Source organism: Pteropus medius, unplaced genomic scaffold (assembly GCF_902729225.1).
Source record: "Pteropus medius unplaced genomic scaffold, Ma_sr-lr_union100, whole genome shotgun sequence".
NCBI classification, from domain to species: domain Eukaryota; kingdom Metazoa; phylum Chordata; class Mammalia; order Chiroptera; family Pteropodidae; genus Pteropus; species Pteropus medius.
In genome coordinates, this window is record NW_024355990.1 from 1,041,827 (window position 1) to 1,057,815 (window position 15,989).

Here is a 15,989-nt window from a genome sequence, read left to right on the forward strand (position 1 = left end):
GGGGCGGCAAGAAGGGCCAGGGTCCCAAGCGGCCACCTAGGAGGGACTTCGGACGCGGCCAACATGCTCGCCACAGAGTTCCGGGCGGCCCCGACCGGGGCTCCGGGGTGGGGGCTGCTGCTGTGCGGGGGAGGAAAGAACAAAAGGGAGCCCCGCCCCTTCCCGGGGCTGGCTTGCGGCGGCCAATCGGCGCGACCGCTGCCGACAACGCTCTCTGATTGGCTGCGCGGCAGCCAATCGGGCTCAGGGGCCGAGAGCCCGTGTGGTCCCACGTGGGGCGGCGCGCGGCTGTTCGCGGTGGTTCGCAGGCCGCGGCGGGCGGGGTGTGCAGATCCTGGGAGCACCACGGGGACGAGACGGCGTCCTGCGCCCCGCCCCGGCGCTCCCGGGACCCCCTCCCCGAGGAACACCTCGCTGCCCCCAGCCGTCCCAGTGGGTCCCCGAGCGCCCTTTGCACGAGAAGCGCTGCGCTATCTTTGGTCATCTGTTCTGCCCCCATCGCTCACACGGAGGTGAAGCGACAGCCTCAAAGCCCCCAGCCTGTTAGAATGGAGGCCGCTGGGGGCCGGGTTTCCTGATTCCGCCGCTCAGCGCGTCCCCGCCCCACCTGGGGGCCTGGGCGCGGGGCTCCTCACCCACCGCTGTACCCCCTGAAGGCTATCCTCGGGAACGGGGGAAAAAGGAGCTTGTCACCAGGGCTTGGCCGGGAGGCTGAAGCAGGTCAGGTGGAAGGAAGGAAGAGACAGTCTGCCGGGTCTGCTGTGGGGGGCTGCAGGGGCCAGGCTGGGTCACCTCGTTCATTGATTGGGTCAGTTATTGACGCCTTCTACTGTCCTGGGGATACAAACAGCTCGGGCCTCGGGCCTCGGGGGAAGCTTCTCCCTAGTTTTCATTAGTTTCCCCTCCCAGCTACTCCAAGTGGAACGTTCAGGAATGTTCTTTGATATGGATAACTGACACGGTCTTACATTTTTATGGCACCCTCAGACAGGGCATTTGAGGAGAGTTGAATAAATGGAAAATGAATGAATTAAAATAGAAATGGTGCGGTGCCCAGGGCCAGCAACAAAGGGGAGCTGTGACCACCCCTGACCTGAAGGGCAGCTGTAGCCCCTAGGAGAGACCCAACCCACCAGAGCTGTGACCTTGGGGAGAGGGACACAGCAACGTGGGAGGGAGGAGCCTGGCCATTGATAATACTGACCTCGCTTTCCTCCTGCAAGGTCTTTTTTCTTTTCTTTTTCTTTCTTTCTTTTCTTTTTTCTTTTTTTTGTCTGCAGATTCCTCACTGGCTGAATCTAGCCCCAACTGGGGCAAGGGAGTCCCCATGGATACTGTGTCTACGGGTCGGCCTCAGGCTGGGGGGCAGGGCAGTTGGCCCAGTGCCGCGCTAAGGTGTCCAGCATCTGTTCTGAAGTGCGAATCAAAGCATCCTAGACACGTTGCTGTTTCCTTCGTGCGCAGTGACGCACCCGCATAAGCGAAACCCGCGTGTGTCCTATGCACAGGCAACCTTGAAATGGGCGGGGCAGGGCTCGGCTGGGCCCCTTCCTCCTGCAGAACCACCCAGACCTGTCCAGGAGCGGGAAGACAGCCTGCAAGTGGTGATGCAAGCGGTGGGCAGAGCAGTGGATCAGCAGCCTGACTGTCAGCACATGTAGGCCACAGAGTTCAGGTGCCTCCTCCTCCAGGAGGCCCTTCTGGATGCTCTATTTTTATTAAACAGTTGTAACAGGGCACGGTTGGAACTGTCAGTTCCCAGGGCGGGGACCGATCTCGTTCACCATTGTCCATCACGGTGCCTGCATCCACCAGGCGCTCAGCACACACCGGAGGGTGAACGGACCATGCATTTTGCTTGGTGAGGCCAGAGCAGGGCTTCTGTCCAAGGCGAGGGGTATTTATTCACTCGACAAACTTTTCCAGGGGGGCCTTTCTCTACTCGGCCAGGGCTCAGCCTGAAGAAGCCCCGAGGAGGAAAGGACGTGTTCCAGGTGTGAAGTTCATGGTTCAACACCAGAGGCATATGGAATTTCAGGGCGAGACAGCCCGAGCCTGGGACCTTCGCGAGTTCAGAGGGGAGAGGACTCCTGGCAGAATGGGCATGAGAGAAGGAGGTGGCACTTAAGGTGGCTTCGAAAGGTAGGTAGGAGTTGGAGCAGTGGAAAAGGGGAGACAGGCAAGGGAGGTGGAGCGACAGAGTCCACGGACGCGGCATCGGGGACTCGGCTGTGCGCATGCCCCACCTCTGTCCCCGGTGTCGGGGGCCTGGCGGGCACCCCTCCCCCTTGATCCCCACGTGTCACACGGTGGGAACGGTAGGATTGTTGGGCAGGTAGAAAGAGCATGTATGTGATGTGCTTAGCGCGGTTTTGTACTTGATAATTACGGGCTCAGGAAATACACAGGAGCTGTCATTATTGGCATTCGCTGCAGTCGGGGAGGTGGTGGTGGGGCTGGTGGGATTCTAGGAGCCTGTGGGGGGCGCAGGGAGGGTGTAGAGAGTGGAGATGGCTCTCAGGGACAGTACGGTTGCCTATCCTTCCTCCATCACGTGCGCAGATGTCACTAATCCATCAGACATTCTTTCCTGCAGAGCCCAGAGGTAGCCTCTGAGTCCTTCCAGCACATTCTCCAGGCAGCCTTCTTATCAGCCACAGCTGGCACATAGATGACCCTGTTTGCCAGCCTTGACTCAACCGGCATCAGAAGTTGGGATTTGATGGCCTAGAATGGGAAGCGCCAGTTCTAGACCTGGCCTCTTTGAGCCTAAGCCATCCCCAGTCCTGTTTCCCATGGGGAAGAAAGGCAGGGCAGGTGGCTGGATAGCACTTAGGAGCGGCAGCTGGCGTGAGGGGTCGGACATGTAGGTGTCCTTGGAGCTGTCACTGTCGGAACAGCCCGACTCAAGGCTAGGGAGGCCAGTGTGGTGGCCCCTGTCAAGGTTGAAGAGACTGGACCAGAGGAGCAAAGAGCCCATGGCTGCTGGGACCACAAGGGGACACCACAGAGCCCGGAGTCTCAGGGCAGGAAGGCCAGCGCGGCCTGAATAGAAAAGGGAGTGGAGGAGGAGGAATAGGGCTGGTCTGGGGGTTACAGTGACCAGCCATCCTACAGACCCTCACTCTGCACCCCCCAGTTTATAAATTCATCTAAAAACTGGAGGCGAATGCACCGATCTCAAGCTTACAGGTGGGTGGTTTCTCTGCTCCGTATACCCCTGTATCCACCACCTCCATCCAGATGCCTTCCAGCCCCCAGAGGCTCCCTCGTGCCCACTCCGATCCCAAACCCCAGAAGAGCGCCCGTGTGCACCCCCGGAGACTAGTTGTGCCTGATCTGTGTATTCATATTAACGGGCCACACTGACTGTCCTTCAGGCTGGCCTCTTTCGCTCAACATAAGCTATGCGACTCACGTGTCCTTGTCCCTGTCCGTTCTGTGGTTCCGCCACACTGCGTTCTGTCGTATGGGGCACCACAGTTTATCTCCTGTTGAGGGACATGTGGGCTAACTCCAAAGTTTACCAGTAGTACTGCCAGGAACATTCTAGTGCATGTCTTCTGGGTTTGTGCCCGGTAGTGTGGGTCCTGGTGAAGCCAAGCTTCAGTTTTAGTAGGTACCATCGGTTCCCCAAGTGGCAGTCCTGACCGCCACTGTCCCTGGTAGCGTGGGTGGATTCTGGTGGCTCCACACTTGCAGTCGTCCGCCCTTTACTGTTAGCTGTTTGGGGTTGGGATGTACCCCACCTCTAGATCGTCCCAGTGCCCCTGTGAATGGAGCGCCTGCTTGGGGGGGGGTGTCATCACTGTTTGCAGGACAGAAAGAGGGGGCGTCCGAGAAGCGGGACCGCACCACCAGCAGGCGCTGGAGCTGCTTCTGGAATCCAGTCACAGTCCTCATGCCCGAGACCAGAATTCAGGAGATGGCATGTGGCCGGCGTGGAGAGCCGGAAGGGCCTGGGGCCTGGAGCTCCAGTGCAAGGTCAGGACAGCAGAGAGAGCTGGGGCCCCTGAGCACTGGCGGAGGGCAGGGGAGGAGGGCCGGGAGAGCAGGGCTGTGGGGGCAGAGGAAGGGTCGGGGGAGGGCGGCGGTGTCAGCGGGGTCAGCATCCACGTGGCAGGGGTTTGCTGGTGCACACTTGTGCCCAGGCTCCGAGCTGGGTGCAGGGACACAATGGTGACCACACACAGGCAGGAGCCCTGCCTTCATGTTAATGACAGTCCTGGGAAGCAGGCAATCAAGGAAATCCACAATAAATACATAATTACAGGCTGTGATGAGCTCTCCGTGCTGTGAGAGGGCCTGACCTGGCAGCGACATCAGGACTGAGAATGAACCAGCCTCAGAGATCACAATGCCCCAGGACTCGGTGTCCCAGAAGAATGGGAGTGGGGGTCTGGGGGGGAATGGAGCCAGGTGGAAAGGAAGTCCTCAGCATGGACAGGCAGGGAGCAGCAAAAGGAGAACCATAAGACACTAGGGCTGCGCAGAACCATACCCAGCGCTCAAGGTCGGATGTCGTCTCCACAGGAAGTCCAGAATAACAGCGACATTTCTTTCTGTTTCGTATAAAGCCTCCAGGCAGCTTTGGAGGCTCCACAGTCATCAGGCATCAGGCTCCCTCTGTCTTGTTTGCTCCACTGTCCTCATATGTGGCTTCCACCTCATGATCCCAGATAGCTGCTGAGGCTCCAGCTATCACAGGTACATTTCAGCCAGCAGGAAGGGAGAAGGATCAAAGAAGAGCACAGCTCCTTGAAGGACACTTCCCATTGCACGTGACGTTGCTGTTTACCCTCATTGGCTGGAACTCGGTCCTAGGGTTGCATCTAGCTGCAAGGGAAGCTGGGAGGTGCGATCTTGACTCTGGAGAGCTGGGGCCCAGTTACAGGTGCGGGTTCTGTTACTGAGGAAGAAGGACATATCAGGGCAACACAGTCTCTGCCCCTCCCGGCAACTGGAAAGGAGATGATGCCGAAGGCAAGAAATGCCCAGCAGACTGGGCTCTGTCCCTCCCTGAAGATTCTGTCATTACTCAGCACCCAGCGGCTTGGAGGCCACGAGGTGTGCAGAGCACACTGGAGTCTACTGGCGTCACACGCCTTCTCATTTTCACAGACCAGGAAAGCAGGTCTTAGGGAGGCAAGTGGCCTGTCCAAGGGCCATAGGTAGGGGACAGGCCAAGAGGAGCGAGTCCCGCTAAGAACTTTCCAGAACTTCCACCCATCTGGTGGGGGTGCTCAAGATCACGAGGCCCCCATCATTCCCTTCCTTGAGATGATCCTGTCTCCTGGCCTCTCACTGAGCAAGGCTGTCGCCGCCACTCACAGGAGGAGCCATGAACCCCTCCCATTCTCCCTGGGGCCAACCTGGGATATGTTTCCAGACCATTGCCATACACATCTAAGTGCATCACGCACACACGTGCGGAATGGGGTGTACACACACGCTCATCCGGCACCGTGCCCCGCACCCCTCCGTCTGCACCATGGCTCCCCACAGCCTCGGCACGGGGCCGGTGGGCGAGCCAGCTCCTGGTGAGCATGTAGGCTCCTCCGGCTTTTTGCTGCATGCGTTGGCATTGGAATACTTGTGCAGTGGCTTTGGGGGCTGGGTCCACAGAAATTCCATTGCCCTTGCTCCCTCGTCAGGCCTCCATCCGCCCCACTGGCCACCAGAGTGTACGCAGGACCCCGGAGCCTGGGGCAACTGGGGTATGGACTGTCATACTCTTGGTGTACCCCTGCTCAGAAATGAGTTCCTTGGTTGCAGGTGCTGGTGGGGTTCCTTGAACAAATCGAAGGGTTCACTAGGCCCATGACACATCCAAATCTAGAGTGGCGTCTGTTTCTGGTAAGGACAAACTATTGCCCATGCCATGATGGACAGGCCTGAAGGAATCAAACAGCCGTAGCACGGCTGCCTGGTTCCCTCGAGGCACGGAACCACAGCTGCGATTTGAGGTCTGTGGTTGCTGCTGACAACTGGGTACTCATCAGTGGGGATCCGGGTCAGCTGGGGAGGGAAGGTCCACAGTGGGGTCCTCAAGCATATCCTTCCTGCCCGCCCATTGGGATCTTTGCATGAGCCATGGAGGAAGCCCAAGGCTGGCTGAGAGGAGCGGACATGATGGGCAGCCCTGGGGTGAGTCATGTGCCCACCTGTCTATTAAGAGCTCTTCTGCAGTGAACTCTGATGACACTCACATGGGCAAGCAGATGCTCTGCCTCCGGGCACAGTCCATGATGTCTGTCCGCTTCTCCTCTTTGAACCACCTTCCTGACTCATCTGTCATTTGCTCCTTCCAAGTCTTTTGTGCCTGGCCAGATGGCCAGGCACTGCCCAGGATTCTGTGTAGACTCTAGCCTTGGGCACCTAGACTTCTGCTCAATGTTACGCACCTGGGAGGATTGTCCTGAAAGGCAGGGCTGCAAGTGCACCATGGTCCGCTTAGGGCTGGGGTAGCCCCACAAAAGGCCATCTGTGAACCCTGGCTGCTTCTTCCTTGCTTAGATCAGGGAGCTTCATGGAGGCCATGGGTTTGTGGCAGCAGTGGGCTCCAGCAGCCTCCTGTGCCTCCAGGGCCTGCCCGGCCCCTTCTGGGTGCATCTTTTCTGCCCCTCGATGGACAGCTGCTGGGTGCGCCTGCTTACGGACAGGTTTTGTTGTCCAGTTTATGTTATGTTGGACAATTTGGTTTCAAGGTCAACTCATTGTTCCACAGTAGCAAATAAATATAGGATGTTGAGTTAAATTTAAATTTCAGATGAGGTTTTTCACTGTTTATCTGAAACTCAAATTAAACGGGCTGTCCTGTATTCTACCTGGTGAAAACACAGAGGTCAGGGGTTCAGCTCGGCAGGAGCTCAGTACCAAGCCAGGAGAGACAGGCTTCACCGGTGCTACTTAGGGAGTCAGCCACTGTAGTGGGCTCACAACTCTCACCTGGCTACCTAGGTGGGGTCGCGCTCATTTCAAAATGACCTGAGAACCCAGGGGTAGACCCTGATTGGCTCAGCTTGGGTCACGTGCCCTCCCCAAAGCCAATCCCTGTGGTGGAGAAGGCAGAGGTTCCCCGATTGGCTCAGCCAGGGTCATGTGACCATAGGGTGGCATGGCGGCTCACTCAGCCTCGTGTGCGGGGTGGGTCTTCTGGACGCGGGTCCGGGAGAGATTCTTCCGGGTGCCGCTCTGGCTTCTGAGCGCCCGGGAAAGTGGCCCGGGGCAGCCTTCGAGGGCGTTGGTTTTCCGCAGGCACCAGTGGCCACAAACGCCCCATGGGTTCGGGGCGTCGTGGTTTCCCTGTCGACCCGCAGAATTCTCCTGAGGCCTAAGCGGAGGCTGCCTCCGAGCTGGCTTGTCCTTGGCAATGGGCTCGCATCCTTTTCCTGTAGGGTCCCTCGAACCCGATGCCAGCCTTCATCCAGCGGGCACCCCAAGAGGGGAGCCATTGCGGGGCCGCGGGGAGCCCCAGGCCCAGGATGCTTGCCCAGCATCAGAGGGGTGGCTGAAGGGGCCCGGTGGTGAAAAATATAATTACCCTGTCAGTGCGGAGTCTCCCGACACTCGCTCTGCCCCCCGCCGCCCCGAGTCTGTTTCTCATAAGTGAAAACAGACTTCCTGACAAGGGGCGAGATCTTAAACTTGTTCAAAGGCTCCCAAACAGAAGGGGTGGTTTTAACTTTCCCCTCGCAGCAAGCCAGACTGTGAGGGGGCCTCTAGACCTGAGGGGCCCCGAGGCTCCTGGCTGCTGGAAACCTTAGGGGACAGGGGCTGTGGAGGCCTCGGGCTTATTCACTCCCACTGCCAGCCGGAGCACTTTTTCTCAGTGGCACTCCAGTCCCAACCCCCATGCTGCCCAGGGCAGTGGACCCAGGCCTGGAGGTTGTTCTGTGTCACTGTTTTCTGAGGTGATGCCATGGAAGATGGTGCCCACCCAGCAAACCCCTCGTCCTGCCTTTCTCCGAGAGTTGCCTTCTTTGGATTCAACCAGTGAAAAGAAGCAGCTGCGGATGCCCCCAGAAGTGTTTTCTCCAGGGCCCGAGTTTCTGGGGAGAGCAGCACTGCTCCTGTCCTCGGGGCCCTGGACCAGAATGTCTTGGCCTGCTGTCGCTCTGTGGCGACGAGGAGCCCAGCCTGGCGCCTTCCGGCACAGCTTCTGCATTGGCGCTCAGGGTTCGCTGGATGCTACGGTCTCTGTGTCAGGCTTCTTCCCTGCTGGGCTCTCAGCTCCTGAAGGACAGGGACGTCATGTAATCCCCTCGGGACTGCATCCTGGTGCCGGGCAGAGGGCCCAGCACACAGTAGGTCGTCAGTATATACTCGTTGAAATGGCAGACAGATGGATAGAAGAATGGACAGACAGAAACACGTGTCCCTACCAGGAACAGGTCACATCTGCAGGAGCTGAGAAAAGACATGGGCTGTGCCCGTTTCTGATGGGCGGGACAGCTGGTTCCAGAATGTTTGGAATAGGCTGAAGGCATCGGCAGCTTCTCCGCCAGCCCCGGGTGTCATCCAGGACCCACTGTCCCTGTTCATTGATGGAGACAGGACTGGTGAAGGTTTTTTCTGAACAACAGGTTTTGGCCTGGCGAGCCCGGAGTCCTGGGTCGGTCCCTCACCTTTTCCTTCTGCAGATGGATGTGGTCTGCCTCAGGAGCCTGCAAAATCAGACAGGAAACACTCATGCAAGTGGGCCCCACTAACTCTGAAGTTGGGGTGGCCTGTGATGGAGAGCACCTGAAAACGCAATCTGAGCAAGTGAAGATGGGCCGAAGACGTCAGGGGAATGCAGAATCTAAGGACACAAAGGGTGACCCAGGTTCAGAGCGGTGGCAAGCTCCTTACAAGTCCTTGTCTGGGCCGTGAGGGCTCGCTCCCTCTCAGCTCACCTGCACAGCAGGAATGGGACAGGTCTTCGTGCACCTTTGGAGATGGCCGCTTCTAGCTGCTGCTGCTTCCTGCTTGGGGAGGGCGTACTCCCCAGCCGCTGGGCCTCACAGAAGTGGGCTGCACAGAAGTCGCATCACGTGTCTGAACTTCAGAACTGATGTAAATGTCTGGAGAGCTCCAGCTGCAGACATGACACCCTCAACAGGGCACCAAGCACAGAGGCTTAGTTTGGGGGCCGGCCTGGCCTCTTGCTGCCTGAACTGGGCCCTCTCAGGCCCCCTGGGGCATGGGGAGAGGGGTGTCAGGACCGCAGAACGCTGAGTCAGAGGTCCGAAGAGCCGGAGGGCCTGCCTCTCCCGCCCGTCTGGTTTGCAGCCTGGTGGTTTCATGAGCACTTTGCTCACCCCGCCCAGAAGCCTCGCCACGGCCTCATTTCCCCCCCGGCCCTCAGAGCGCCTGCCCCAGCAGCTCTCGTGTTTCCGCCATCCTCAGTCTGGGCCTTGGGGTCCCTGGCTAGTGCGAAGGGGGTAGACATGTCCCATGGCTTTGGGGACCCTGCCAGGCATCCTCTGTCACGTGGGAGTGGCAGATGGATGCATACCTGACACCTAGAAAGCTCCTTGAACATTATCAGAGAATGGCATGCACCCCTTAGGAAAGCCCCCAGGGAGGCCACGGGGACCCCTGGTGGAGGGGCGCTGAGGAATGGCCAGTGTGGGTGGAGGAGTCAGGCCGCTGAGCCGGTTGCTGGGGCGGAATCTGGCTCCACGGCATCCAGCCTGGAGCCCCGTGCATGTCCCCACACGCCCAGCCCTTTCACTGCGGGCCGGTAGGGCGTTGAGGCAGCGCGCTGGGAGTGTGACCTGCCCGGCCTGCCCCCCAGGGTGCGATGTGGGTCCACGGAAGGCCCCTGGCATGGGGGTCTGGAAAGGCCTTTGCTGCTTCCCACAAAGCTCACCCCAGCCTCATTGGTGGGTAGTCAGTGACCCCGGTTCACAGATGAGGGTTCTGGGACCCCTCAGGGAAGAGCCAGGCCGAACTCCGCCCGCCGTCCTGCCTTGCCTGCCCCCACCGTCCTCCTCTCTGGAGGCTTGAGTCCCTCGGGCCTCTTGGTGCCTCTGCCAATGGCACTCTGGCCCTGGACACTGAGGGGGGACTCGGCCTTTCAGTGTCTGGAGCTCAGGCACAGAGCAGCCGTGCGCTCGTCTCCGTTCTGGGTCTGAGCAGGTGGCCTGAGGCCAGTGCCTGGAAAGGGTGCAGAAGGCCAGAATTTTAAAGGAGAAACAGCTCTGGAGAGGGGCTGGCTTGTCACCAGGTCCCCTGGGGACTGGTGCGGGGTGGCAGCAGTGGGCAGGGGCAGTGGAAAGTGGAGGTTGAGACCCCCCGGTTCCTGGCTGGAGGCCAGGGAGCTTTTCGGGGTCACTCTTCGGTGCCGTGTCCACTTCCTTGGCTGGCACTTGGGGGCCCTGGAGGCGGGTCCGTCCCCACCCGGAGCAGCCTCTCACTGCTGCAGACCCAGGAGGCCACCAGGGTCCAGCCTTTGGCCGGCTGAGTGTTCAGATGGCCCCTGGCCGGCCGCGCCGCACAGCTGACCTCTCCCCATCCCCGACCCGGGTCTGAGTCTGCTCCCCGCCCCACCTGGCCGCCTTGCCCGGGCAGGGGCCCGAACAATTAAATCCCCTCGTCCCCAATTGGCTTGTGGTATTAAAAACGAATTGCGATCAGCCGGGTTGTCATTTCTACCTGATAAAACATCACTTTTATCGATCTCACGCACCCGGGGCCGTCATTCATCTTGCTTCGGCGTTTACTCATAATGGCTCATTCGTCTTGATCAAAGTGTGTCCTGCATGTCTGCCCGCCAGGCCCTGCAGCCCCACGTGCCCACCCGGTGCCTTTCCCTGGCCCTGTCCTGGGGCGCAGGGGGACAACCAGTGGGAAGATGGGGCGAGGAGGGGGTGGGGTGGCTGGGAACCGACCCTTGGGGACTCACCTAATTCTGCCACAGTCCCCGTTTGCCATGTCCCTGCATCACCGCCTTCCAGCTCGCCCGGCCTGCCATGCTCCTGGGCCTGTTGGCGGCACTGCTCCCCTCCCCCATCGCCCTCCAGCCCAGGCCTCTGCCCCTGCCCCTTACCCGAGGCCCTTAGAGCCCTTCTCTGGGTGCTAGCTCCTCCCCCAGGTGACCCCTGGCCCCTCTAACCCTGACCCCGGAGCCACAGAGAAAGCAGGCTCATCTGACTGGGGACCCTTTGCCTAGAGGCATCGGGTGTGTCCTGTTGTCCAGCAGACACTGCAGACCCCACCCTGTACTGTGGGCTCATCGTGACCCGGCCTCTGCCACACTCTGCCCCAGCATCAGGCCCTCCGGACCTCTGGCTACCAGGTTCTCTACCTGCCCTCTGCCTGCCCTGCCCTACTCTTCCTCCGGGAGCCCAGGTGTCGCCTCCTCCCGGAAGCCCTCCGAGACCATTCTGGGGATGGTTGGTACTTCGCTGCCGTGGCCGTCCCTGTTAGTCTGTCCGCAGCAGGGAGCCCAGCGCTGGGGCCACCGGGAGGTTCTCTGGCTGGAGAGCCATCCCCCTCTGCCCCTCTCATGGCGCTGGTGTCAGGGGCTGAGTAGAGGATTCGACCCCATGACCCGCCAGCGGAGAAGGTTCCCTCCTGGCTCCCAAGTGGGTGTCAGTGCCAGCCCTCTGTACTGTCACCCACCCTGCCCTGGCCCCACGCCACCCTCTTGCCTCAGAGCCTCCCTATGTGCCCTGCTCCACAGCTGGTTGGGAGGGGGCCGGCGGGTCCGGGCTTGGGCCCTGGCAGTGGCCCAGCCTCTCCCTGCTCCGGCCCCATCCCACCTGGGTTCTGCCCCAGCCTGTAACTGAAGTTGGGTCTTCCGAGCCCACGGGGTCTCTGGCTTCAGTCCCCCCTCCTCTGTCTACTGAGGGTCCCTAAGCCAAACACCTGAGTCGGCAGGCGCTCCCTCGCTCAGAGCTGCCACCCCGTTAGGTCCTCTCGACACTCACCTGGCTGCCAAGGCCTCCCCCGGGCACCGTCTCCCACCTTCTTGGACCTGGGCCATCAGAAACCCCCAACTCACCTGCAAGGCGGGTGCTGCTGCCTCATGGGCTCGGGGCGTCCAAGGGCAAAACGTGGCCGCCTTCGGTCACAGCTGGATCCAGGTGCTCAGACTACCCAGTCAGGGCCTGGCAGGCGCAGGCGTGCACCCCCACACCACACAGCCCCAGGCATCCCGGGTGGGAGCCCCGTTCCCACCCCCCTCACGTGTGGGCTGCGAACGGCAGAGCGAGGAGCTGGCGGGGCCTCTCCCTCCCGTGCCCATGCCGTGCTCCTGGCCGGGCAACGTGGCCTCGGACCTCGTCCTGCATCGTGGGGACGGGTCTTGCCCGCTCTGCTCTCTCTGATCCAGTCCGTCCAGCAGAGGAAAGGAGAAAGTGGAGGGCGGCATCCGGGCCGCTGGGGAGCGTGCGTGTGTGGGGCGTAGCGTGCACGCAGGTGCCGATGGCCCCCAGCTCCTCACGCACCTGACGGGGGTTCGTGTCTGGGTCGTAGCCCCACTTTCCATGCTGACCTTGCCCCTGCATACCTGATCTGACCTGGGGTCCCCTCCCGGGGGTCCACAAGTGCCCTGGAGGTGGCGTGAAATGGCTGGTCTCCCGGCTAAGAGACAGGCTTCCGGAAAGCCCCCAGCCTGCAGCCTCGCCGGGCGTGGCTCTCCCTGACTGCGGCGGCACCCCAGCTCTCCAGATGTACCCCCTTTCCTGAAGCCCCCGACCTTGGGGAGACAGTCCCCCATTTAACGATCAGGAGTGTTGTTTACTTTTTACCCCTGCACAGACGTCAGTGGAGAAAGTGTTAGTCGAATGAACTAACTCCTGCTTCCTTGCTGAGGGCATCTGCTGTCTGGTCTGCAGACTGGTCCCCGGGGCCACAGCGCTTTGGGGACCAGCCTTCCTCTTGTGCCTGTGCCCTGTGGGGGTCGACCCCTCCCTCCTCTCCTGCAGAGGTGCCTGCCCCAGCCACACAGACTGGTTCAGGCTGGACATCTGTCCCACACAAGTGAGACCTATAAGGAAGGGGACTCTCATCCTGGGGAAGGGGTGTCTCGAAGGCCAAGTCTACCCCCAATCCGTCCTGGTCACATGTCCCTGAGGGGCTCTGCTCTGGCCAGTGTGGGGTAGGCCTGGCCCGGATGCCCCAGTCCCAGGCGTCTGCGGGGACGCCCAGCCCGAGGCCTCTGGGAATTACTGGGTGACGCACACACAGCCACCGAGGCAGTTAGGGTTCTGGACCACTGAACACCTGTACAATAGTTCATATATTTATTCTTAAGCAAGTTATCAATAAAAAATTTAATACTAAAATGCCTTTACATAGAGTTTGCTGTTCATAAAACATTTGTGTTTTCTGTGTTTGTTTTTAGTGTTTACATTGAAAAAAACCCCAACCCTCCTCTTAGTTTACACATTTACAATAGCCGTGCTTCTGCCAGGGGTAGCCGGCGGGGGGGGGGGCACCCCACGCACACAGAGGGAGAGGGAGGGGGAGCTAAGGACGGAAAACCCGGCAGAAGAGGAAAAGGGATCGGGAAGAGGGCCGAGGAGAGGGTGCTCGCTCCTTCGCGCTCACGGCCCGGTGCCTGGGGTTGCAAACAGCCTTAGACTCCAGTTTCCGAGACCGGGCTGTCCCCACTGTCCCCACTTGGCTGCTGGCCTGGCCTCCTCCATCAGCATCTTCCTCTGCGTCCCCAGCCGCGAGCAGGACCTCGGCCGCTGTCTCCCCAGACGACCGCCAGGAATGAAATATTGCACTCGTGCCAAGACAAAGGGAGAGTCGGGCGGGAGAGGTAAGCTGGGGTGCAGGGGACCCCCTCCAAGTCCCTGCACATCCCTTGCTGCCACCAGGAGTGGGAGGAACGGCGCCCCCCCCCAGGCAGGGCTGCGATGGCTTCCTGCTTGGAAAGAAACGGGGGCCGAGAGGGGCTGGGGTTGGGGTGCCAGGCACCTGCCAACATCGTTTGGACTGTGACTGTGGGTCACACGAGAGCTCATCCTAAGGAGCAGTGGCAAACTAGGGGGTTTTCCTGGGCTCCTGGAGGGCCAGGAACCCTCTGTGGGGTGGGACACGGGGAGCACCTGGCCCTTAGTGCCTGTTGGGGACAAGGCCATTGGGTCACAGGTCTAGCTTGCCCTCTCTGTCCCCTGGCCTCGGGAGAAGTGAAGAGGTGACGAGTTCTCTGAATTTACTGGAGCCCTAAGGGCCTGGGACAGCTGCCTGGCACCGTGGTGCCCCGGGTGCTGGGCAGACGGGCGAACAGCCCCTGCAGGTGCTCCCTGCACTCGGGGCCCGGCTGTGGGCAGGACGGACCTCTGTTCTTACCCCAAGCACCAGCCGCCAGGCCATCGGCCCTGCCAAGTGGCCGCAGAAAAGGCCCAGAAGCCCCAACACATGTTGGTGGGGCTGGTCCTTTCCCTGCTCTGAGCGGAGGCCAGACAGAGGAAAGTCAGAAATAGCTTGTAATATTCGAGACATAAAATCAAAACATCACTTTTTCGTATCAATACTTTAAAATATTTGTTCATTTTCGTTTTGTTTTAAACAGAGGTAAGATACATATGGCTGCGTCACACTCCCGGGCCGGGGCCCTGGTTTTCATTTCAGCCTCTGCAGTCCCCTCTCCCCGAGGGACCCTCATCGTCCAATCCTCCTCCCGATACCTTTGTTTCCCAGGAGATGGATTCAAAGGAAATAAACTCGAGTGTGACTTCCATCTTACACAGTCCCCCAAGAGAGCAGCGGGAGTAACCCAGGGTCCTGGCCGGCCCCTCCTGTGGCCCCTGGCCGCCCGCTGCCTTGTCATCACAGACGCCCCCGTCGGAACTCAGCTAGGCTGAGAAAACAGTGCATTTTCAAAGAAAACTCCCCAGAACGAAATCCCTACACAAACACACGCACACACGCGCGCCCTCGCACGCACACACACATACACCCTTGTCACGCACGTGGGAAAAGAAATCCTTTTCCACTTTTTTTTCCATAAAACTTCCCCGCAGAAATACAATATTTACACAGAGAAATAAATAGACAACACACCTGATTTCTGCTTTCCCTGGTGGGAGACAGTCGGAGGTACTAGGGAAAATATGGCTTGGATTCTAATCTCTCGTGAACTGCCGGTGCGGTGCGGGGAAACAGAGCGGGCGGCGGGGCCCTGGCGGGGGCAGGACGGGCTCTCCACGTCCAGGACCTCGCTTTCCAGGGAAAGCGACAGGAACGCCTGGACCCTGCCCCGCGGGCTGCGTGTTCGCTCACTCGCCCCTCCTCCCGCTCGGCGGGGCGGGGCGGGGCGGGGCGGCGCCACCTGCCCCGCATCTCGGCGGCCGGGCCGGGCGGAGCATCTCCCCGGCTCCAGCGCCCGCGCCCCGGCACTGCCGGGCGGGCGCAGGCTCAGCACAGGATGGGCACGCCGTCGGCCGTCACCAGGCGCCCCGTGGCGGGGTCGTAGGTGCCCGCCAGGTAGTAGAGGTCCCGCCGGTCCTGGCACTTGCGGCTCCGCGTCATCTGCTCGTACTGCTCGCGCCCCACGACCTGGCACTTGTGGGAGATGGTCTGCACGTCGTTCTCGTCCTCGTGGCACGACTGGTACAGCGCGTTCTGCGAGGGCGGGGAGGGGGCGGGGCGCTCGGCGTCGGGGGCGGCCTCGGCCCGCGCGCCCCGCCCCCCAAACCCGGGCCGCCCCTCGGATGGGCCCCGGACCCCGACGCCCGACGCCGCAGAGCTGTGGAAACGCACTGCAAACGTGGATTCTTCTTGGGGAGGCCGCGGGACAATGCGGGGATGCGCGGTCACGGCCCCCCGTAAGGCAAAACCATGACCCCTTTCACAGAGAGCCATGGAGACGCAGCCGGGGAGAAGCCCGGGGCGCCGCGGCCGGGGCCCTCCGGGCGGCTTCCTGGGCCGGCCGCACCTCGGGCGGGGGGGTCTTGCGGCGTGGGGGAGGCGGGCTTTCCCAGAGGACTGGTCTCCTTGTTCCGGCTGCTGCCCCCCCAGCCCCAGGCCCCACCCCTAGGTCCCCC

At 60.7% G+C, this 15,989-nt stretch overlaps 1 protein-coding gene and 1 long non-coding RNA gene across 5 annotated transcripts in view; one reads left to right on the forward strand and one right to left on the reverse strand.

Moving 5' to 3' along the window:
* Positions 1–6,757, forward strand: LOC120600049 (uncharacterized). Of its 4 annotated transcripts, none has more exons than XR_005652069.1 (5): positions 4–808; positions 1,281–2,142; positions 2,597–3,192; positions 3,819–3,984; positions 4,274–6,757. It is a non-coding gene; the product is annotated as an uncharacterized LOC120600049 (long non-coding RNA). The 4 variants fall into 4 exon arrangements; XR_005652070.1 differs by having other exon boundaries at positions 4–720; XR_005652068.1 differs by having other exon boundaries at positions 3–2,142.
* A 6,456-nt stretch (positions 6,758–13,213) lies between these two features.
* Positions 13,214–15,989, reverse strand: part of BAHCC1 (BAH domain and coiled-coil containing 1) — a 55,163-nt gene continuing 52,387 nt past the window's right edge. Inside the window, 1 exon segment of the mRNA XM_039859900.1 lies at positions 13,214–15,567. Coding sequence (XP_039715834.1) covers positions 15,361–15,567 — 207 coding nt within the window. The 3' untranslated portion in view covers positions 13,214–15,360.